We start from the raw sequence: 25,367 nt of genomic DNA on the forward strand, positions 1-25,367 counted from the left end.
TTTCATGTACTAATTGTATGTTAAAAATTTGGATTATTAATATTATTAATATTTTTTATTATTTTCAATTTTTAAAAAAAAATATATATCTCGTTTACAGTGTAAACCAGATAGCGTTTACCTGTTTTATCTCATTTGAATGTAAATAAAATACATGCAGAATTATCTCATTTATAGTATAAATTAAATAAGAGAAATATTTATTTTAATAAATATTTTTTAAATTATTTATTTCAATAATTATTACATTTATTTAATTTATAAAAATAAAAAATTCTTAATATTGGATTGTTTTTTGTTTATATTGGTGTACCATAAAAAAAAAAAAACCCTAATTTCCTAACGGCACCCCATCCCGAACCTGATGTCAGTCCCTCCCAAGTCCCAACTGAGTACAGCTACACTCACTCTCAAGTCTCCTCTCTACCTCACTCCGCCGTGTCGTGTGCTTCGACTGCGTCTCTGTCGTCCGTCGTGGCTCCCCTGCGTCTGTCTGTGTCATCCGAAGCTCTGCGTGCGGCCTCCTCTCCTCTACGGCCAACTCTCCTCGCCGGTGGCCTGCCTCTGCAACGGTGCTGTAACCCTAAGTCCCCAGCCCGCCCCTGTCTGCTTCTGCAGTGAGTGTAGGTGAGCTTTCAATTCTTTTCACTAAACGAAATCATTTTCAGTTCTCTAATAGTTTAAGAAATGTTTTAAATCATGTTTTTTTAAGTATATAATTTTTTAATATCATATTGAATCCTCCTTTAGGACCTGAAGTTTTGTCTTACTTGATTCAAGAATATCACTTACTTAGGCGTGGCATTTGTTCTTGAGTAATTTTATATACTTGATTTGTTCAGTTTTAATGTAGGTTTGGATAATGGCGTTTAGGGGTTTTATGGCTTAAAGACAAGTTGAGACTAAACTAGGAAGTGAGGGTTGACAGTTGGGAAAAAACTGAGACAGAGGAGAAGAAGAAGAGAGAAATGCTGTATATAATCGGATTAGGATTGGGAGATGAGAGAGACATAACGATGAGGGGTTTGGAAGCAGTGAAGAGCTGCGAAAAGGTTTACATGGAAGCCTACACTTCCCTCCTCTCATTTGGGCTCGACTCTCATGGCCTCTCCAACCTGGAAAAGCTGTATGGGAAATCGATAACTCTAGCAGACAGAGAGATGGTGGAAGAGAAAGCCCATCACATTCTTGAAGAAGCTCGCCACTCCCATGTTGCCTTCCTCGTTGTTGGGGACCCTTTTGGGGCTACGACCCACACTGACCTTGTTGTTAGAGCTAAGAAGATGGGGATTCATGTCCAGATTGTGCACAATGCCTCCGTCTTGAATGCTATTGGCATCTGCGGTCTCCAACTCTATCGCTATGGCCAAACTGTTTCCATTCCATTCTTCACCGACTCTTGGAGGCCCGATAGCTTCTACGAAAAGATTCACAGTAATCGAACCATGGGACTCCACACACTTTGCTTGTTAGGTCTCACTCACCTACTCTCTTACTTTCTCTGCTATTTCTTTGTGTTGACAAATTCTACTTCGATTTTTTCAAATTTGATGGGTTCACTGCAGATATTCGTGTGAAGGAGCCCACCCTCGAATCTTTGGCAAGGTTTGGTTTGGTTTGGTTTGGTTTGGTTTGGTTTGGTTTGCTCAACTTCTTCCTCTTGGTTTTATTCATTGTTGATGCATTTTTTTTTTTCAGAGGGAGAAAAACCTATGAACCCCCCAGATATATGACCATAAACACAGCTATTGAGCAGCTCTTGGAGGTTGTGCAAGAGCACCAACAACCTGGTCAGTTCAATATTCTCCCTCAATCATAAATGCTATGCTTCTTCATTGGACTATAATTAATTCTTTGGCATGGTAAAATGTTTTTATTGATTTTTGATATGTTGTTACGCGCTGATGGTTAAGAACCGATCTTCTTTACTATCAGAGTTGTAGAATTCCCTTTGATATCGTCATAAGAAATATTATTAACAAGCTAAATACAACTTTTCCCTCTCTTTGGCATGCAGCCTACACTGAAGATACCCAGTGTGTTGGGTTTGCTCGGCTTGGAAGTGACGATCAGACGATTGTAGCTGGAACAATGAGGCAACTGCAGATGGTTGATTTTGGAGCACCTTTACACTGCCTTGTCATAACAGGCAATACCCATCCATTAGAGGAAGAAATGCTCGAGTTTTACAGATGTAGGACCTAGTTACAACTTACAAGGTTGCAGGAACATTTGAATTTTGCAAATCTGAATTTTTGTTAGTGTAGAGTTTCTACAGTCGAAGTTTATGTGGAATTTGAATTCATTACAGGCTAAAGAATTAGACACTTGGATTTTTGTTTTTTTCTCAGTTTAGGCTTCTAAATGAACTCATGGATACAATCGGAGATGGTTGGTTCAATTGTTTTTAAGTACAGGGTTTAAAAGCTAAATTGACTTGAGGTTTTAATACATTTTTATATGGGTCATTCGATATGACTATACTACGGTGGGTCAATGGCTACGATAGCTATAATGTTTAAAAAAGTATTGTTAAAGTTGAAGTAACATCTTTTTATTAAGCGCTTTTAAAAATGTTGCTTAAAAAAGTGCTATGATGTAAAAAAAAATTGACTTCAATTTCAATAGCATTTGCATAGCAATTATAGTCATTGTCAAATATTAGAATTCACCTTTTTATATAGCATAGATCTCATATCAATACTGAGAGATTGAAACTTTGTCACTGATTAATTTCCTGTTGAAGAAAAGTTCAAATAGTTATTTCAATTTTTCTATCTTTAGAACGCATTAGAATTAAAATTCATTTGAAACAAAAATGATTGCAAATCTCGTTTGTTTATTGAAATGTTTAAACCCATATAAATTCAAGCTAAAATTAACTGAGTACTGATCACACTTCAAAGCTCAAGGCCTCGAGCATTAGTTTATAGGCAAATGTTAAGTATGTAACACAATGTTGGTAAGAATAATAATAATGGAATCATATCCACAAGATATGGACAATGTTACTATGCTTAAATACAAATAAAGCTGGCCTAAATCTAAAGGAAGGCACTCTTAGTCTTACCACACTTCCCTTGTAACCATGTCAGACGTATCTTATCGCATTTCAAAGAAATGAAGGTCTCCCTTAAATTAGGGTCTTCAAAAAGGTCCAATGCAGAAAAGTAGAGAAGTTGATCAATGCCTTGTATCTCATCCAAAGCCCCAATACAGTTAGTTATGGAGAATCTATCATCATTTTCAGTTGGAACAATTGTACTTAACCTTGAAGCAGCAACCATCTCTAGCAAGGCTTCCGCCATAGCATCACAGCTGTCTTGATCCAGATTAGGAATTAGCGCCTCAGATGGACGTTTCTCCTTCCTAGCTAACGAATTCTTAGTTATTTTCTCTACAGTTGAGGTGTTACCTTGTAATGACTTCATTGACAATGGGTTCTGATAATGTGAAACCCTAGCTTCTGGACATGAAATTGAGCCGGCAGCATCAATCCCAACATACTTGTTAAACTCTTCGTAGTGACTAGATTGGGCATATTTCCCATCTACAGCTGAATCTGTGAATATTGTGCAGAGTTTCTCGTATATTGGATAATCTTTCACTTTAACTGTTTCAGGACTAGGTTGTACCTATAGACAAAACCTATCAAAATTTCATAATGAAAATAGAGACAAATAACAGGAATGCTATTTTTAATAGATTATTTTACCACAGTTCAAGGCCTATGCAACAGGAATCATCTATCCCATAGTCATTATTTTGATCATATGCAGATTTCAAATGGTAGAAGCGTGTTCGAAGAACATCTAGATGCTTCCTCAACTGATTATTGTTGAAGTTGATATCTGTTTGCTTATTAAATTCATCACGAATGTGATTCCATGTTTTCTTGTCAAAAACGTTGTTTGGTCTGTTCCCTAGTTGAATCTGCTTGACAACCAAATCTACAAATATCTTGTCAAGGGATGCAGTCCATCTTGTCCTTGAACGCTCTTGCTTGGGTTGATTACCAACTTCAACGCCCATCTACACCTATTGAAATGTTCATAAACCAACACTTAGTTTAATAAAATTCTTATGGAAAACACGCTTTCTTGAAAGCTTGCCCAAATTGCACCATACCTTACCCGTTGTGGATCAGGTTGGCAACCCTACCCGACCGAGTGAAGTCGGGTTAGGTACTCGCAGGTAGGGTGCATGTTGCCACCCCTACCCGGCTACCCCCTCCTCTAAGGTTTTACATGGTTAAGTTAACCAAAACGCCAAATCTGTTTTTGGTTAACCAAAAATTTAGTTTAGGTATATTAACTAAATTGGTTTACTTGATCAAATTAGTTATTAACCGGTTATAAAATTAAAAATCAATTTTTAATCGATTATAAAGATAAAACTAATTATAAAAAATAATCGGTTTTTGCAAAGAAAAATTGGTTTTTTCACAAAAAAAAAAAAAACTGGTTTTTGCAGAAAACTTGTTTTTTCACAAAAAATCTGGTTTTTAAACAAAAAAAAATAATTTTCTATAGAGAAACTTTTTTTTTTTCAAATTGAATTTTTTAGCCTAAAAATTGATTCTTCTTTTTAAAAAACTAGATTTTTTTTTTTAAACCGAATTATGCAAAATAACAAAGATTCAAACAGTAAATAGAAATAGTAATTAAATGCAGAACAAACATATCAGTCAAGGCATAGAGTAAATTAAGGAGATAACAAGAAAATACAAAACAGAAGCATCTCAAAATTAAGTACAAAACAGAAGCATCTCAAAATTAAGGCATCAATGTAATCAATTATTAAGGCACCAATACAAAGGATAAGCTTTTAAGTCTTAAGGTTATTTAGTAACAATTGCATTGCATACAACGTCTTAACCCTGCTTGTCACAATTCACAAACAGGGATATACTTTGCTGGTGTTAAGCAAAATAAATATATAGAAATTAGGCAGCAATCATATATATAGAAAAAAGTGTCAATAATTCATAAATGAACCTAGACGTTATTAGAAAGCAAAATAATTAAAAAATGTTGTTACTCCTAATTATAACAATTAACAAATTTCCTAATCACTCGATACAATACAGATTGAGGAACTTAAAACAGAGATGAAACAACATTACTTCAAATTAAAAGTGAAAACAAAAGTAGTAATAAGCAGTAAGCACAACTTGATAAAGGAAAATCTCAGCTTCTTTTCTGTTTTAAGCAACACAACAAACTTAAATTCTGTGATAAAGGCTTCTTGTTGAGAAAATCCCAGCTTATTTCCAACCATTTTCAATCTCGCAACATTTGAACAAATTAAACAAGATGCTAAGTGTGTGTGATTTGTTTAAAACATCAATACAATCAGCATGTGTGTGATTTAACAATAACATGAATTCATAACAGGCTTAGCATCATTAACAAAACTTGCAGTAAATTCCAAAACTTTTCAACAAACAACTGAGGCCCATGAGTTAGAAATAAGAACCAAGGAAAAGGAATAAAAATCAAACAATATGATCATATTAGCATGAAATATTTCTTAAAAGAAGCGGTATAAATAATCATCTAACCCAATAATCTAAACAGATTCACAGTCACATAACCTACTATCTAATATGTAAATCTAATCATCAATTTATCTAATTAGCATCAACTTAACATAAACAACTTATCTATATCTAAATTAAAACTAATAAACTAAGCATAAAAATCAATAAATAATAACTGGGAAAAAAAAACTCACCTACAGAAGCAGCAGAGTAAGCGACGAAGCAGCTTCGGAGCTTCAGCCTGAAGTGGAGGGGAAGCACGAGCACAGCCTGCAGCGGAGCGGAAACAAACGATGCATTTGGAGGATGCAGAGTGGGCGGAGCACACAGCACGGAGGAGCAAAGACGGAGGAAGGAAAGCAAAGACTGGCGGCGCGGAGGAAGGAAAGGCAAGTCAGCGATGAGCTCCAGCTAGCACATAAGAGAATGGAAAAACCATGGAGAACCAACGAATACGGCGTGTTTGACTCTGAGGAGAGTGAAGTAAAAATGGCAAAGGTTCTCAAAATCGGACCAGATATCAAACCCTTCCAGTTATTAATTCATTAGTTTATTGGTCTAATGATTTTATTATGGTTCAACTTAAATAACTGTTTTATAATAATAATAATAAATAAAATATAAATAAGCACACTAAAATATAATTATAATTTAATACAAACCTTAAAATGCCATCTAAATTTAAAACACTACATCAACCAAAATCTTGTGAATTTATAAACTCAATTCAATGAATTAACATAATAATTTCATTCTATCTTTAGATTTTTATTAATGTTCATATTAAAATAATTTTTTTTATTTATTTTTTGTAGAAGTTTTTTGTGTGTGTTACAGCTAAAACCTAGCCATAGTCAGGCTTGGAGACTGCTTCCGAGAATCCCAGTTAATTCTAATTTATTTGAATTAAAAAAAAAGAGATTTGTCCCTCTTTTAATTGATTAGTTAGGTTGGTCCCCTTACAACACGCGAACGTTCTAATTTGTAGAAACCGTATGTTTATATATATATATAGACCCTAAAAGATCTAATCATGTGTGTAATAATAGCATTGTAGTAGCAGTGGGTATAATTTAATAGTAAATGTGCGATTTATTCTACAGATCCCCTAAAAGTTAAGGAATCCTACCCTCCTTCGGTTTATATCTCGATAAAAAATTTTATGTCTTATTTAAAGGAATTTTGAATCCTTTATTCCTCTCAATAAAAAATTTAAGAAATAATTTAAATTACCGTAATTTATATTTAAGATGAATCAATTCTCAATTGACAAATTGAATTCTAACATTACGAAGCATAAGTTTTTAAAACTGGATTGTTGTGCTTTTCTTTATCGAACACTGATGAGCTGACGAAGAGCCGCAGACGACGGGAAGCTGACAACGAACATGACGGACGGACGATGGGCGACAGGACCTGGAGACGTTGGCGTGGGCAAACGAGGGGAGGGCCTTTGACTCGAGTACAACGAACTAGGAGGATTAGCAAATGACCACAATGAACGAGGCCACAACTGTGAGACGAACGGCGGCGCGATAGAGGCTAGGTTTTCAAGGAAGAGTTGAGATGGAAGAGCTTTGAGTCTGCATGAGTGAAAAGGGAGAGAGAGAGACTGGTAGTAGTTTCTGTGTTTCTAAATTCAGAAACCTCTTTTTTTTAATGTAACTGCAAAACGGTACCATTTAAAATAAACTGGCCGGATTCAAATCCCGTTCAATCAACTGATTTAACAATTTTAAAACAATTTTTTCACCAACGATTTTTCTCCTATGACCGAACCAGTACTGTCATTGATTTTTCGCCGAAGCGTAATCCTTGAATATCCTATAACCTATATGACAAACTCCTATCAACCCTGCAGCAACTCAGTTCAAGGTAAGTTTCAAGAATTCGCAGGGTATTAATATTCGCTCGTCACCATATGATTGTGTTGATCACCTTAAGTGCTGAACCAAATGAGAATTTGTGACGCACAATATTCGCTCGTCACCATATGATTGTGTTGATCACCTTAAGTGCTGAACCAAATGAGAGAATTTGTGACAGCACATGTAAATACAAAGATAGAGAAGGCATTCCAACTGTATGCTGTGGTTGGTGTCTGTTGACTCTTAGTTCTCAAATTAGTATCTCCCGAAACTATTATGTAAGAGTGGCAATGGTAGGGTTTGGAACCAATCCTAACCCTACCCGCAGGTTGAGAATATTCCAACCCTAACCCTACCTGCTCTTAACCCGACTCTACCCGCGGATTACAAAAAAGATGCAACATTATTATATAACTTGATAATTTAAAATAGAACTAACTTTTATGTTAAAAAAAGATATTAAATTATCAATTAATTATCTTTTAATGACTAAGGATCTTTTGTATTTAGTAAGAAGTTTTTTGTTCAATATCCACTTGAAACATATTTTTATATAAGTATATTTATATAAGATGCGGATTGGTCGGATAGGGTTGAAGTTCAACCCGCACCCTACCCGACCCGCACGAGAACCCTACCCGCACCCTACCCTACCTGCTACGGATCGGGTTGTCAACCCTACCCAACCGGGTGGAGTCAGGTTGGATACCCGCAGGTAGGGTACATGTTGCCACCCCTACTATTAGGAGCAAAAGATTGAAAGCTTACCAATGAAAAATAATATGCATTAGAGATATGACAAACCATCGAAGGACTAGTGGTGGATCATAGCTCGCGATCTTGTTTCTAATACATATTATTATCAATTTGCTTGATGTTGTATGATCTTTTAAATTTTACGCATTCTCTGAATTTTAAGTTGTTCCCAAATAGTTACCATGACTACGAAATTAAGTTAAAGTTGAATTCTAATAACTTACATAGTTAAAGTATATACTCGATTAATTTATATTGGAAAAGCAAATACGAATATTCAAGTTGCCGAAATCATCTCAACCTAGCCTAGAATGATGGACAGAGCGACCAGGCAAGTTTCCAATGGCCAAACAAAACCATTTTGTGCCACGAGTCAGGTCACTCCACACATTAAGATCCAACTAATTAAGTATAACATTGTACTTGAGACAACTTAGGTTAACCAGATAACCGAGTCAACTAAACCAAAAGGCAATTCACCTCCATTTCCCCAAATAGACCAATCGAGCAAGTGGTTCACACATCAATACACATCTATCTAAGATCAGCTAACCAACGTCAAGCTAGACAATGAAATTAGCATCAAGATAGATTAACGTTGACGATAAGGAAATGATCTTAGAACAGTTTCAAAGCAGAGTGGATTTACTTGATAAAATGAGTCTAATTGGGGTTGTGGCATCGATGACTTCCTCTGGGAATGGTTTGAACATTCTACATACAGTTGCAAGCCAATGGCTGCATAACCTATTCATCGCTCTCAACTGTCCCATCCTTGAGATGAAAATGTTTCTCTCTCTTCTGGAACTCGGTCAAACCTTTCCCGCTACCAGTCACACCAACCTTTCCGTGAGGATCATCAGGAGACTTGAAAATACTCTCCCGTTTTCTTCCAGAGAAGAAACCAATCTGTAAGCAACGCCAAGAAAACAATTCATGCAAGCATTAAGAACAACAAAAGTAAATTCAATATAAAGATGATTTGACCATACAATTAAAATGAGAACATGTCAGTGGAGAATTTTAACTTGCAATGGAACTTCTAACCTCAGCCAATTCAAGCTGCTCTCTCTCTCTAGTCTCTCCCCTCCCCCACGCTCTTTTTTTTTTTCCTTCTTTATATAAAAGAGCTAACCTAGTAATATGAACAAAAACTAACATCCTCAAAAGCATTGATGATTTTTTTTCTTTTTTGGTAGCAAACATTTAGGTTATTGGGTTTGCAATTGAAGGGACAACTTTCTAGTTTCTAGCGAACATTTATGATATTGCTATTAGGTTTAGTTTGCTAGAGTAAAACAATGCATAGGACAAGAGTTTGTCATATCAAGCAGGCTAATCTTATCCAATTAACCATATTAGTAATGTCAGCTCCGCGGTTCATTTTTTATCAACAACAATAAAAATATTGATTATATTCCTTATATGAAAGCTATCAATATAGGCACAAGAATACAACACCATCTAAAGCCATGAAATAATAATAATAATAATAATAATAATAATAACAACAACTAAGATACAAATTAACAAAATTGAGTAGTACCTTCTTTGCCTTTCCTTTGGTTGACTGAAACTGCTGCCAAGCATTTTGGCGCTTATTTTGTGTGACTTCAAGTTGCTCCATCCGCATCTTTGACTTAAAGGCATGTATTTTCTTGCGTTTGGAAGCTTTCTGTTATATTTAAGTCAGCATTCAGCAAAGGCATAATCAAAAGCACTCTAGCTAATTGAGCAGACAAACTTAGATAAAATAACATGACTTCAGAGACACTCCAAAGTGTCTTTGTCATCCAGAAAATAATTATCAGAAGTGGCAGAGAGAGCAAGAGACAAACTCAAGACTATCTAGACAGCAAAAGCGGTTTAGTCAAACACTCCCATTAATACTGGCAACAAGCATTCTATGTATAGAAACTAATAAATTTTATAGATAAGGGGGAAACATTAGGAAATGATAACCTTATTTAATAACTCACCACATCCTCAGGGTCATCCGGTTCTATACGAAGCTTTGCCGGTAAACTTCGTGACTGGACATCGATAGTTGCCGCCTGTGCAATTTTCCGTTTGATAGCCTGCTTTGTAGCTTCAGCAACTCGCTCAGCTTCTAACAAAGCATCGACAGTACCCTCTTGAATTGGCCTTATATTCGCAGGATCCACCTGCACAGAAGCAACTGCCATCAACACAAGATACCTAGCTTGAGAATGAATAAGCTGAAAACAATATTTTAGAATGTAATTATAAAGGGCAAATAGAAAAGGAATCTCTATAAACAAGAATACAGTTAGTGAAATCTAATATTGGGATCATTTATGTAACAAAGTACTTTAGAAACACACCTCTTCTTTGTTTCCCCAGTTGTCATAGGAAACAAAATAACCATTTGGTGTATATGCCTCTATTGTTGCATCATACCTGGCCAATTATTTTACAAAATATTAATAAAAATAAAAAAAATAGATAAATGAAATGGAAAGTAAAATGCATATAAATAAATGGACAAACAGAAAGAAATTAATTGCTGAATATACCATTCCCCGTCTTCACTCCAAACAGCCTGAACTTTACTGCCAATAGGATATTTATCTTGATGATCATAACTGATCTCCCGCTCCTAAGAGTGAAATAACAAAAGCAGTTAATTATAATCATGAGAAAAATATTGCATTTAAATAATTTCAATCATTTGAAATGAGCACTTGCTCATATAATCTAAATTCACCAAGGGGCTGTTAAGTACAGCTGTGAAAGCAAAGTAGCTTAAGCTTTAAAGACAATATACAATATGCTACACCATTCAGATTCACAGTTTCACTGACAGTCAGGATAGCAAATAAGACATACCACTTCATTATCCTTAGGTTTTGACAAAGTAGAAGGTGCACTAGCATTTGGACCAGCATTTGAACCACATATTTCATTTTGCTTAGCAGTTGCAAGGAGTTCTTCCGTCAAAGCAATCACCTGTGTCACACAATTTTAGGCCACTGTCCAATTCAGTAAACCAAATACTTTTCAGAAATTTGGTGCATCATAAGCCAAATTAATGTCAAAATTCTAACTTAGAATCTCAGTGTGAACATCTCATATCAGGTGAGAGGGGGAAATCATGCTGGACATCACGACACAGAGCACACCTGCAAAGAACCAAGATAGAAGTGATGTGTCTTTTGATGAGGTTCACATTTGCTTTTGGTAGATAGATCTAATTTCCTTTTGTTTTTTGTTTTTAAATTTCCCATGCTCCTCAAGATCTGCAATTTTAACTAAACTATAACATTACTTCACTTTGAAACAGAACACTATCTCACCTTTTTAAACTAACAAAGGAGGACAAATCTGAACAAAGGCCACTAGAGTTTCATTGGTTGAAAACTTAAAAAAAAAATGAGATGCAAAGAAAGCTTAGCTGTCCATACATCCGTCTCTCGTGCCTTTATGGCAGCTAGGTAAGAAGGTAGAGATCTGCTTTCTTAAGAAACAATCATTTATTAATTCAGATTTTTTCCCCCTAAAGGAGGATGAGCAATAAGAATATCAGGTCGACACAATATCTTCAGATGAATCAATGATTCAATGAATAACAAGGGAAAAAAAAAAGGAAGAGGGGGGGGGGGGTAGAGGAGGGAATGCACAGCTCACAGATATGAAAAGACAGAAGTAAAACATATGATAAAGCCATACCTCATTAAGCTCCCTTTCCATGTCCACATACTCAGAATTTCCAGGCTCATCTTTTAAAAGTTGTCTAACCTGATCCACAAATGAAGGAGAAAAGCTTATAAACAAGTTGATTCTCATATCAGGGAATGCTGAGATTTAATGAGGGAACAAACTATGTTCATGACATTGATACTGTAAGGGGCAATAATGGCAGTCATAAACTACTTTCCTTTGAAAGGCAATGAAAGTAATAATGTCTTTTTCTTGACAGGAATACAAGTGATAATTTTACATAGATACAAAAACCACATAGGGCATATTCAAAAATAAGAAAAAATATTTTCTCAATAGGCAGGGTCAACTGCATAGATAAAATGATGTCATCATATCCTATTGTAGACGAGCCATTTTCTAGAACCCAAGATTTTAACTATAATTTTCCTTGGTCTACCTCTACTTCAAGGTTCCAACTATTGAGAATTTGCGATGCCCTCCATTGAATATACTATTCTTTATTGAGTCCGAGACTTTTACAAGTCTCGTTTGCATATAACCAAACATATAGATAAATTTATGTAGCCTCATATTTGAAGTTGCGTATCCAAGTGGAAACAAGCAGCAATGAAATACCATTCATTATTTTTTTTTTTAAGAAAACAAATAATAATAATGGAATTTTGGAAGTTGAGTCAGAAACTGTACTTGGTGCTGTTATAGCAGCTGAGCTGAAAAGAGCAGAAGAATTGGGTTTACCGGCACATGCAGAAGAATTGGGCATATTATTGCATACGAAATCCAAAAGAAACCCCTCTTATTGGATAGTGAAAAATTAATTCACACGCGAATATGCAAAATTGATTGTTACAGTAACGACAAAAGGCTAGGTCATCGTAGTGTTTAGGTATTAATCGGAATTGAAGCGAGAAAGTAAAAATGATGGAAAGAACAAATTGGTAAGAGAAAAACCCTAAGTTGGTTTGGGGTTGGAGGGTGGAGCAGTTACCTGGTGGAGTTGATCCTTGTAGGTGGAAAGATTGGAGGCTAACTCCTCTATGCTTACTTCCTCACCGCCTTGCATCGCGCTCTGTTTCTCTGCCACTACCACTTTCTTGAGTTTCTTCCGACTCCAACAATCACCGCACCCAGGAACGGAACAATTAATCAATTCACAAATACCAATCTAACGACTAAACCCTCTATTTTTTTTGTTCTGGTCTTGAAATCCAAACCCACTTATATTGGGCTTTTATCAGCCCAACTCGAATCATGACTAGCCTTCTCCCACTATCTATACGGGCACATACAGGGTGTCCGCTCATGACAAAAAAAAAAAGTGCTATCGAATAATAATTAGCTCACTGGTCCGCTTAAATAAATATTGGGAATTTGAATTCTGCATTGTGCATGACAACGAATTTATCTTTAATCTGTCAAGTTAAAAAATAGAAAACAAAAAAAAAGAAACAAAAAAATAATTTATCCCCTCTGTACAAAATAAAGAATGTTGTACTTATTCTTAATTAAATAAATCTTAATTTCTTATTGATTATATTTTGTATCAATAGATTATTTTAGAAGTTAGAATTTGCAAATTAGAGTTAAGGGTATTTTATTTTTTATACATAGTATTTTTCCACTAAAATTGGTCTCTAAAAATTTTACATAAATTTTTATTCTCTAAAAATATCTGAAAATTAATCTCATTACATAGATTAGTTCTTGTATTAAAAATTTTGTTAAAACCAAATTGCCTTATCTAAATTTTGCTGAAATCAATTTGCACTATAAGAAAAACGTTGAATGCTGTCGAATTTATTGTCAGATTTAGCGTTGGAGGTTAGCAGCGGATGAACCGGCAAATTTAGCAATAAATTCGTTGGATAAAAAAGTTACCGTCGGATTTGGTTTTCCAACAGTAAATTCGTTGATAATAATTAGAAAAAAAATTGGTGCGATCATTACCTTCAGATTTAGGAGAAAAATAATCCGACGGTAAGGTAATTAAATGAAATGCGTCGTTTTGATCACAGGCCGTGCGTTATTAGTGGATTTATCTAACGATAAATCTGCCGGTAAAATTGACTCTAAATTTGAATTTGAATCCCACCCCTCTATTTCTGCAACATCATCAACCTCATTTCTCTCATTTTTCTCTTTCTCTCTTGCTGTCAGCCCTCATTACCACCATTTGTTGTCGTTTCGCCGCCATTGACCGCTTCCCACGTCTCCAACCATCGTCGCCGTCGAGAAGCGTCCACCTGGAGCTTGTTTCTACCATGAAGGATCTTGTTTCTTCCCTGCCAGTTGCTGCTTTCGTTGTTCGTCGCCACCGCCACTTGCCTTCGTCAGGTGCAATGCTGGTATAATCTTCTCCATGCTCTTCTATTGCTGGTTCCAATTTAGGTTTGTAGTAGATCTGTTAAGAGTGAAGTGCTTTGAATACTAGAGCTTCTGTCCTTTTTTTTTTTGCGTTTTGTGCTGTTAAAGTTGATTAATTTGTGAAATTCTCATTCTTACTGTGTGGACTTGAGTGTGCACTGCTTTAGGATGTTGACTTTAGTTTTAGTTAATTTTAGTTTAGGTAGATTTAGCGGAGTAACCTTTCACGTATGACAATTTTGAAATGCTTGAAAGTAAAATGTTCATGCTATATAGAAATATAGGGAAATGGACTTGAATATTCCATGCACTGTTGATAACTGTGTGTTATCTGTGAATTTTGTCAATCTAATATTTGAATTACGTAACATTTTGAATTGGAGTGTGCATGATCCGACCTGACCCGAAGACCCGGCCCAATCCCAAATATTTTAGGAGCTAATTTGGTGTGATTTTACTGGGTCTCAAAAATAAACTCGGTCATTGTTTCAGGTCGGGTCCGGGTCAAGGCGAATTCGACTTCACCCGATCCATGTGCTCCTTAAGGAAACTAAAAAAGATATATATGTTTTAAAATAATTTCAATATTATGTTTTATTAATTATAAGTTTATTGTTTTATTTTTAATCACACTTGTTGAATTAAAAAATAGATCAAAAAAGTATTAAATTAGGATTTATGGACAAATTTAAGTTCAAATATGGATATCAACTTTTTGATAACAAGTTTTTTCTTTATAAATAAGTGCATCATAAATAAGTTTTTTTATAAATTATTGTTAAAGCTTTAAATATTCGGTTTTCACCCGGTTTAGACCCGATATAGTTGTAGCCTAAAAATATTTAGATTTCATCGGGTTTATAGCCGAGTTATGATCTAAAAAATAAAGTCGGTATATATTTAAGATCGAATCTAAATCAGTACAAATCCGGTTACATCCGTCTCATAAACACCCCTACTTTTGAAGCATAGGTACTCAATAATTATATTAGTTTGATGTATTGTACGTTATAAATTAAAACAATATGTTTGATTTCTAATGTTGCAGAGGAGGTTGGTGCGTTTGATGATGAAATTGATAATATTGTCGAAGGTGATGATGCATCGAACAAGGTAGTTAATTTTATGTTACTCTGCTTGTTTTGCTCATTCTAGAAAGATGACTGTCTTCTAATATGTTTCCCCTTGTTTTAATGCTATTATCATAGTTGACCGTGTTTGCACTCTTTTTATGCTTGCTTATGATATTTTAAATTTTTGCTCTTGCAATGGCTTCATGAAAGGAATTGGGTCCATTGTTCTTATCATACGTGCAATTCAAATGAGTGGCTTTTAAATTAATAAAAGTAAATAATTGTTAATGATATTCATTTGCTAAGAGCTGATAACAAATCTGGGTTTTTGAAAAAATATTAGAGTATCTTTTGTATGGCATTAGTTTCTCAAATGGTCAAGCAAAGATGTTCTGCTATTGAAAGCATATAAAGGATTGGGTAATTTTTACTTTAGCTTGCAATAATAATAATAATATTCTGTTTTTGTTTTAAATGAAAGTTTAATACCATTAAAATTTGAGACTTTAACACTATTAAAATTTGTCATCAGATTTTAAGAGTGATCCCATAAACTATGTGCTTAATTAGCCTTATTTGATTTTTTCTCCCGATAGCATTGTGATAATTTAGACGATAAACTTTACATTATATTATTGAATTGATAACTTACATATTTGCACATAGATAAATAGCCATCGCACTAACTCATAATTCATATTCAAGGGCACTTTAGTTTTTCATGTGTAGCAAGTACAAGCGTTGTGATTGCCGACGGTGTCAGTGGCACGCAGTTACATCTTTGGCAGCAGTATTGAATTGTGTGATTAGTACTCTTGGAGTCGAGTCAAGTGAAAAATATTTGAAGATTGTTTGTTAAATATTCGTATTCGGTCTTTTGTTGTGGTTTTATTTTTTCTATTCTATTAATAAAATACATGTCAGTTGTGTGAAATTGTATTTATTATTATAAATATGTTTAATTCATATTTCATATATATATAGTTAATAATGGATCTAATAAATTTTGACAGTGCAGACAAAAAATATATTGTATTTCAATATATATCTTATACAGATGGTTACTTTTTATGTACATATAGTATCATTATTGTTATAATTATATTTTATTATTATAAAATATTATTAATTTTCAAAATATATAATTTACAAATTAAAATATTAAAATAATAATTTAAATAATAATAATATATAATTTATAATTATAGTTTTTAGGTTTTATAATTTTAAAAAAATTGACTAATTTTTTTTAATACAATCGAAATGCCTCTTTTATATATATATATATATATATATATATATATATATATATATATATATAAAACCAAATAATTATTAAAAATTCACTTCTCATACAATTAAAAGTCAACTCTTAGTGATATTTATAGTTGAAATTTTTTTTTTCAATTAATGTAGTTGCTACAGAGAAAACTAAAATTAATTTTAAAAAAGATAAATAATATCTTTTGAGTTTATTTCTAAGAAAGAATACCAATCTTATTTAAATTGAGAATTGATCATTCTAATAAATATCTAATATAAAATTTTTAAACTGACTATTAAGTATCAAAAATTGAGTAAAAAATTATTGTGGAGTCAAATTCAATAATTTAATGGAAGTAAATAAATATTATTATCATATACTACTAAAATTTTTTTCAAATTATAGTGAGAGCACTTGCCCTACTACACAATATATAAATCCGTCCCTGTGTACAATGACGGATCCAAAAAATTTTGATAATGAAGGCAAAATATATATAATATAATAAAAAAATTTATAATAAAAATATTATGTGTACATAAAAATCAATTATAAAATTATTTCATTAATCGTTAAATATTTATATATAAATATAGGTATTTTTAATTTATTTTTAATTTATATTTTTTATTTCAATATGTATACATGTGATTATTTACTTTGTTATGTACATATAATATGATTAGTCTTTTAAACATATAATTTACAAATTAAAATATTAAAATAGTAATTTGAATGATAACATATAATTTAAAATTGGGTAAAGTATACTTTTTATTCCTGAAATTTGGCAAAAGTTTTAAAAATATTCCTAAGTTTTATTTTGTTTCAGTTTTGTCCCAAAAGTTTTTTATTTGCATCAAATATACTATTGACGGCTAAATTTTCAAAAAATTTAAGACTAATCTAATAATAATGCATGAAAATTATGCTTGATTTGCTTGTGTTGAGAGTTGTTCTTATAAAATTGTTGTTGAATTAGTCTTAAATTTTTTGAAAAATTAGCCGTCATGGGATATATATTTGATGCAAATCGAAAACTTTTGGAACAAAATTGAAACAAAATAAAACTTAAGGGTATTTTTGAAACTTTTGTCAAACTTCAGGGACAAAAAATATACTTTACCCTTTAAATTTTTATTATTTAGGTTTTATATTTTAAAAAAACTGAATAATCTTTTTCTTAATAATACAATCAAAATATCTCTCTTTTTATGTAGAATAATACTACATATTCAAGTTTTTTGTTAACTAAGTTCAACCAAATTAGTCTAAGATAACAAAAATCAGTTATGACTAACATTATTCAAAGTCTTATTGTTTAACTTGATTAGACTTAGTTCATAAAAAGACTTGAATGTGTAGTATTACTCTTACATATATATATATATATATATATATATATATATATATATATATATATATATATATATATTTAAAAATTTACTTCTCATACAATTAGAAGCCAATTTTTATTAAAATTCATAGTTGAAAAAGTTCTTTTAATTAATGCAATTAGAAGCCAATTTTTATTAAAATTCATAGTTGAAAAAGTTCTTTTAATTAATGCATTTGTTACAGAAAAAAATTAAAACTAATATAAAAAAATAAATAATACTCTTTCTAGTCGATTTCTAAGAAAAATAATAAATTTATTTAAATTGAGAATTGATCATTCTAACAATATCTAATATAAAATTCTTAAATTGACTATGAAGTATCAAAAATTAAGTAAAAAATTATTGTGGGATCAAATTTAATAATTTAGTGGGAGCAAATAAATTTTATTATCATATATATACTACTCAAAAAAACTTCAAATTGTAGTGGGCGCACTTGCCCCCACACTTATATACGTGCATCCGTCCCTGCCTTTGTATAGCTCTTATAATTGTAGATAGAATTGTAGATAGTTATGATTTTTGTTGATTGTATTTGATGTATGTTAGACTTATACAAATATAAGTGAGTATGTGTATAGAATAAAATTAAATTGAAAAATTTTCAAAAAAGAAATTGAGGATTTGGTATATTTTAAATTTGATTTTGTTTTGCTTAATTGAATTCTGTTATTTTTTTTAGTAACTTTTGATATTTGAACTTGTTTATAAACTTTATTTTAATTAAAAATCATAGGCATTATTATAAAAACTTGTAGAAGTTTGAATTTGTTAGTTTAGAAAATATTAAATTTAAATTTATAAAAATATATATTAAATTTTTAAATAATTTTTTTTGTTAAAAAATAAATTAGTTTACCATTGGATTTATAAAGAAAAAAATCTGACCGTAACAATGTCTAAAATTTAACTAATTAAAAGTTTATATATGCAATTAAATCTGCCGTTAATTAGTGGTGGACGAAAAAATTCGCCAGTAAATAATTATCGGTAAAGTTTATACTATTGGATTTATTTCTCCATTATTAAATCTGATGATAAACAGATTACTAGTGAATCTTTTTAATAAATTCGTTGGTAAATTCAATGATATACAACGACTTTTTTATAGTGTTGGAGGTATATTTTTTATAATTGTTATTACCATAATTATAAATAGCAAATAAAATAAAATAAAAAATATATATCCAAATAGATCCTTAAGAAATTTTACCTCGAATGTTTTCGTCTATTTTTTATAATTGTTAATATCATGATTAAAAATAGCAAATAAAATAAAATAAAAAATATATATTCAAATAGGTCCTTAACAAATTTTATTTCGGATATTTTCGTTTCCAAAAAAAATTTATTACATAAAAGTCCTTGAACTTTATAAAAGTAAGACATATAGGTCCTTTTGTCACACTTTTAATGACTTATTTGTCCAAGTAAAAACAACTAATCTTACTAAGGTAGGAACTTATGTATTATGTTTTTGTAAAGTTTAGGAACTTCAATGAAAAAATATTTTTTTGGAGACAAAGATGTAAAATTTTGTAGGGACCTATTTGAGTAAAAAAAGTCTAAGGGTCAACACTTTCATTAAAATCTAGCTAGTATTTAATTAATAAAAAAAGAGTATAATTTCACATCATTAAATATAATCTCAGACTATTAAAAATATATACTAATAATGACTATTTAATGACTACAGTCTACAAATTTCAAAATGTGCTAATTTTCTAATGGGAGCCACTTAGATAAAGATGTCAAAAACGTCTTTTTTTAAATATATTTTTTAAAATTAAAATTTAACATATATAATCAATTAAATTGTATTATTTTTATTAAAATTAGACTGGACAAATCAGTTTAGCAAAAAAATAATAAATTAACTTTTGAACCGGTATAAATTAATATTTTTTTATAAAAAATTACTACAATATCCCTATTATAAAACACAACAAATATATATATATATATATATATATATATATATATATTTTGAAAACTTTAAATTATAACCCTATAACGATAGAGAAGAAAAGGGCTAGAATATAGGATTTTCAAAATTAATATATATAATAAGAATATTTTAGTCGTTTTATATAATAGGGATATTATAGTATTTTTTTATAAAAAAAAGTACTTTTTTATAAAAAAATATTAATTTTGATGGATTCAACATTTGATTCACTATTTTTTGGTCAAATTAATTTATCTGACTTAATTTTAACAAAAATAACATAATTTAAGTGATTATATATGTTAAACTTTAATAATTAAAAAATATCTTAAAAAAAATTATCCGTCTTTATGTGAGCATCCCCTTTTCTAATACTATTGATTTCGTATATACTCTAAAATAAATGATAAAGAAAGGAAAGAGAGAAGCACAGGAAGAGGAGAAGTGAGTGGAGCAAATAATGATAAGTTTGAAGAAGAAAATGGTGTGAGTGGTATGACAAGCAACTTTTGTTGTGAGGAAGTGGGGGCCGTGGCCTCTGTGTGTTAATCTTTTGGGCAACATTATGATATACCTATTGTCCTAGGACATAGGAGGATGCCAATTTCATAAACTCTTTAAAGAGAAGGAGAGGGGGGGCTCTCTTCAGCGGTAAAAACATGTTGGAGACATGTCTCTTTACATAAACGTACATCATTGTTCCAAACAACACCAGGCTAGTAAGTAGGAACAAACTCCCACGGATTCTCATGTGTAATCCTTCCTATCAAAATTTAATTTCTTCTGAGTTCTAAACTTGTATTCTTCAAAACATTAATATAATGGATTAGTTTGCAATTTCTTTGGTGATGTAACAAATTAACTACGCATGCATAGTGATATTACTTAGAAATTATATGTTAGGTTTCATATGCACTAGCCTCCTCTTCCTCACTTAAATGATTATGTCATTATCATTTACCCGCTTGTCTTTTAATTGATATAGGATACATTTTAAAAGAAATTGAAAAACTTTTCTTTGTTTAACTGGTTGATCCTATTAGTAAAATTTTGAGACTAACTTTAAACACTATAGGATTCAAAGTAAAAATTTTCTAAAAAAAATGTTCTCTTCGAATTTAATTATAAACCAATTTTTGTTTAAAAATTTGGTGTAAATAATCTTAACAACTATCCTATGTTATAAAATACATAAAAGTTTATATATATTTTACATATAAATATACAGTAACTAATTTATTAGTTAATTATTTGTATATAACCTTTTTTAAATTCATTTGTTGACTTAAGATATGATGAATGATGATATTGCAAAAAAATTTTATATTATAAATGATGTAATAAATTTTAATTCATAATGAATGCTTACGGAAAAAAAATACATAAAAACGTTACATAATATAGAGTACGATTTTCAAAAAACAAATTATCGATTTTTTAATTTTAGATCCAAGTCAATATCACATGGACAATACTTTGTCCAGGAGTGTAACGTAAGTCTTACAAGCCTAGCATTCCGAAAAATATATAATTAAATTAACTTTTACATTCGATCAAGAAGATCAAGTACATGAAAAATTTTCAAATACAGAGAACTAATAAGATGTACGTACACCTCTCCAATGGACTTCAAATTAGAGAGTAACTAGATGAGAATAATATTACATATATTGAACTACTTATGGAGTAACTAAGGTTCCAGCCTCCTTAATTAGATATATGATATTTTTTTTCCCTACAGTTCTGTATAGCTAATATATGGCATATATACTAAGGAATATTATTGTGATTTGCAGAATACTTATTAGAGGAGGTGTTGTCCTTGGCATCATGATGAGATGAGGATGAAGGGGATGGAGAAGAGTACCATCTTGACCAAAACAGATAGTTGAGGAAGTTGAGCAAACTGAGTGAAGCCAGCAACCAGTAGAAGAGGTCCAGCCTGTCTTGGTTGAGGTTGTTATGGTGTAACCACCCGCCGCCGGAGGACCCTGTAGTGATCTTGTTGATCAAAGAGACCAAGACAGAGCTCAAGTAGAAGCCGAAGGAGTAGGAGCAATACGTTATGGCGGTCAAGAATGCTTGCATCCCCTTCAGTGGCTGCTTGTAGAAGAACTCAATGAGGCCAACGGCGGTGAACATCTCCGAGAGGCCGAAGATCAAGAACTGGGGAGTGATCCAGAAGATGGACAGGGTTTTGCTGTGGATGACGGCAGCGTCTCTTCTCTTTTTCTCCATGAGAGCAGCAGAAACCATGGAGAAGGTAGCGAGGAAGAGACCGAGGCCTATCCGGCGGAGAGGGGAGATTCCGGACTCGTGGCCGGTGATTCGTCGGGCGAAGGGGACGAAAAAGGTGTCGTAGAGAGGGACGGCGAGGATGAGGATGATGTAAGGGATGGACTGAAGCGAGGCGGGTGGGATGCGGAAGTTTCTGGTGAGATGAGTGTCCATGGCGCTTCCTTGCTGGACTGAGAATGTCTGAAGCTGTGCTAAGATTGTGTTGAAAACAATGGTGCATGCAAATATGGGAATAACTGATAGCAGCGTCTTCACTTGCGCTACTTGCTCAACACTGCACAATCTCCATGCGCTTTCCTCCTCCCACGATTCCACTCTAATGCATGCCTTGTCCAAGAACCTGAACTTATGGGTAAGGTGAAGACTCTCATTTCGGCTTCCATCAACCATTTGTGGATTAGATGGAGATAACTGCTTTCTTTTAAAAAATGCTGCTACAAAAACCTGATACAAAAGATATATAATAATGGAAATTAGATTATTTTGATTTACGTTTTTATTTTTTATTTTTATTTAAATATTTTCTGTTTTTTAGATTTTATAAAAAAAAAAGTAAAAATAGTAAAACAACAAAATTTTGTTTTTTGTTTTTATTTTTTTTATTTTTTATTTCACAAAATTCAAAAATAAAAAATATTAAAAATAAAAATAAAAAATAAAAATACAAACTATACGCACTTTTAGTCTAGTTCGAGACTATTAACTCAATTCCTTTAATCTAATTTTTTTAGTCTAATAATCTAATCATATATTTTATCTCATACTTTTAAAGATTGACAGTTAAACATTAATAATTAATTGATAGTCAAAAATAATAAATTTCTGATAACTTTTTAACATTTCTTCTCAAAGATGTTATCTTAACATTTTAGTATAAAAAATTAGTTAATATTAATTTAAAAAATATTAAAAAATCATCATAACTTTTTTTTAATTTAAAAATTTAACAACATACTTTAATATATAGTTTCAGATATTGATAATAAAAAATAATAAATTTTAATAACTTTATAACATTTATCTTAATTTAAATATAGGACAAAAAATTAAGAGAAAGTATTCATGTGGCTTAATATTTCTGTTCTTGTAAAAGTATGAAGATTTGAGGTGGAGAAAGGAGAAATAAAATATACTTGAGCGATAGGAGTGAGGATGCTGCCTTGAGGGGGTTTGTTCCTGTAATAGAGAGTGCCAGAAAGGAAGCTTATCAAAGCCATAGCCATGACAGCAGCGGAGACGCCGAAGCCGACGTCCATTCCGGAGTGAGTTTGGAGCCAAACAAGAAGGGTCAAGGCAACAAGTTGTCCGACGGAGAAGGCAAAATAAGCAGCGTTGAAATAGGAAGAGAGCTTCTTCAACTGCTTTGGGTTGTCCTGATCGAATTGGTCTGCTCCATGAGCAATCATGTTTGGCTTCACACACCCGCTCCCTAACGCCACAAGGTATATTGCCACAAAGAATATCATCGCCTGAAACCCCTTTGCTTCTACGCACTCTTCCCCGCTCATTATATTGCATGCCGGTGGCTTCAACTGCGGAACATGAGCTTGCACTGACAGTAATATGAAACCCTGCATAATGCCCAATACTCAATTTTAATTTGTAACCTTAACCTTTCTAGGCCAGCCAGTACGACAGAAAAAAGAAAACTAACAAAATTATATTTCTCATGCCAGCTGTATGTATGTATTGCTGTTGGTTTTGTAAAGACAAAAAATAGAGAGATAATTGAGTAGCTTACAGAAAGTTCGACAAAGGCAAAGATGAGGATGGTCCAGAAGCAGCCGAGATAAGAGTCTGAAAGGTAGCCACCGAAGAGGGCGAGGATAAAGATAGTCCCAACGAAGTTTGTTACCACGTTGGCAGACTTGGACAGTGAGAAGTGCATCTCATTCATTACATATGTTATCAGGTTGTTTCCCACTGCTGCTATTGCCATGATTTCAAATGCTTGCATCCCTTAAATATATACAAAACCAGCACAAAGAATGAACTAATATAATTAATTAGGCAAATTAATTATTATTATTATAGCTAGTAGGTAGGTGTGACATGATATATATAACTGCTAACTGAAAACTAGATCTGGAAGCAAGGAAGGGAGAATACCAAGAACGAAAGCAGCAGGTCTGAATCCGCCATGCTTAGAAGGATTGGAGGGCCTTCCTCTCCAGTCAAGGGACGTGGTGGTGTGTTGTCCTTCTTCTTCTAGGCGGCTGTTTTTGCTTCGCTGCTCCATTGGGATTGGGATTGGGATTAGGATTTGATTAGAGAGGTGAAGCACAGCGTGTATTGCGTTGCTTCTTGAATTTATAGATGGAAGGGAATAATTGTTGTTAGAGACTTACTATTAGTCCACTTACTCACAAACGTTGACGATGACGCTGTAACTGAAAGAAAGAAAGAAAGAAAGAAAGAATCTGAGCGAAAAGGAGGGAGGGGGGACTCCCCTTGCTTTGCTTGTATTCGCACGTGTCCCACACCCTCCACTCACATACATCATCCATCCATCCACACGGTTCACGGGTGGGTGGGCTCCACTCTCTTGTCTCCACTCTACTTCTCTCTTCTCCTTTTTTTTTATTTAATCAGCATAAATATTATATAGAGATGTGCAAATTATACTGACTGATGTATATACATTTTAACAAATATAAATATAAATACAAATATAAATTATATATATTTTTTATATAAAGACTTATAAAAATAATATAAATTATTATTAGTCAAATAATAATTTAAAATAATAATATTTAAATATATTAAATTGTTTAATATTTTGTGTAAAATAATAAGTTACATATTCACAATTATCTATTATCCTATTAAATAATATATTATTTAATTAAATATATAAAAATATTTTAAATAATTACCTTAATTAATATACACATTTATTTTTTTCTAATAATTTATAAAGATATATTAGGTGTACAATAAAATTAATTATTAAATTAAAATATATATTAAAATATAAATTAAATTGTATGTATTTATATATAAATATATGCTAATTAATTGTAATATATAAATAATATTTTTAAATTTCTAATAATAATTTTTTGATATATTTATTCTCTGGGACAAATTCGATTCACCTACATACTTTTGCATCTTTGATCTATATCTTTCTCTACAACACCACCAACCATCTATAAATAAATTAC

At 32.0% G+C, this 25,367-nt stretch overlaps 3 protein-coding genes and 1 pseudogene across 4 annotated transcripts; 1 reads left to right on the forward strand and 3 right to left on the reverse strand.

Moving 5' to 3' along the window:
* The first annotated feature begins 305 nt into the window (after positions 1-305).
* On the forward strand, positions 306-2,432 carry LOC112706912 (probable diphthine methyl ester synthase). Of its 2 annotated transcripts, none has more exons than XM_025758435.3 (5): positions 306-627; positions 843-1,473; positions 1,566-1,605; positions 1,699-1,790; positions 2,018-2,432. In XM_025758435.3, the coding sequence occupies exons 2-5, from the start codon at positions 969-971 to the stop codon at positions 2,203-2,205; spliced, it is 825 nt and encodes a 274-aa protein (XP_025614220.1). In that variant the 5' UTR covers positions 306-627; positions 843-968; the 3' UTR covers positions 2,206-2,432. The 2 variants fall into 2 exon arrangements, with proteins under 2 accessions (XP_025614220.1, XP_025614227.1); XM_025758442.3 differs by having other exon boundaries at positions 307-627; positions 854-1,473.
* A 402-nt stretch (positions 2,433-2,834) lies between these two features.
* Positions 2,835-6,097, reverse strand: LOC112706932 (L10-interacting MYB domain-containing protein-like; annotated as a pseudogene).
* A 2,289-nt stretch (positions 6,098-8,386) lies between these two features.
* LOC112706925 (uncharacterized) lies at positions 8,387-13,096 on the reverse strand. Its single transcript, XM_025758454.3, has 8 exons — positions 12,839-13,096; positions 11,857-11,925; positions 11,017-11,136; positions 10,704-10,786; positions 10,512-10,587; positions 10,146-10,331; positions 9,713-9,841; positions 8,387-9,075 (listed from the first exon to the last, which is right to left on the reverse strand). The coding sequence occupies exons 1-8, from the start codon at positions 12,911-12,913 to the stop codon at positions 8,914-8,916; spliced, it is 900 nt and encodes a 299-aa protein (XP_025614239.1). The 5' UTR covers positions 12,914-13,096; the 3' UTR covers positions 8,387-8,913.
* Positions 13,097-21,413: 8,317 nt separating this feature from the next.
* On the reverse strand, positions 21,414-24,667 carry LOC112706942 (protein NRT1/ PTR FAMILY 4.3). Its single transcript, XM_025758477.3, has 4 exons — positions 24,307-24,667; positions 23,939-24,156; positions 23,331-23,768; positions 21,414-22,641 (listed from the first exon to the last, which is right to left on the reverse strand). Exons 1-4 carry the CDS (start codon positions 24,434-24,436, stop codon positions 21,670-21,672), a joined length of 1,758 nt encoding a protein of 585 aa, XP_025614262.1. The 5' UTR covers positions 24,437-24,667; the 3' UTR covers positions 21,414-21,669.
* Positions 24,668-25,367: the final 700 nt, after the last annotated feature.

Source organism: Arachis hypogaea, chromosome 1 (assembly GCF_003086295.3).
Source record: "Arachis hypogaea cultivar Tifrunner chromosome 1, arahy.Tifrunner.gnm2.J5K5, whole genome shotgun sequence".
NCBI lineage: Eukaryota > Viridiplantae > Streptophyta > Magnoliopsida > Fabales > Fabaceae > Arachis > Arachis hypogaea.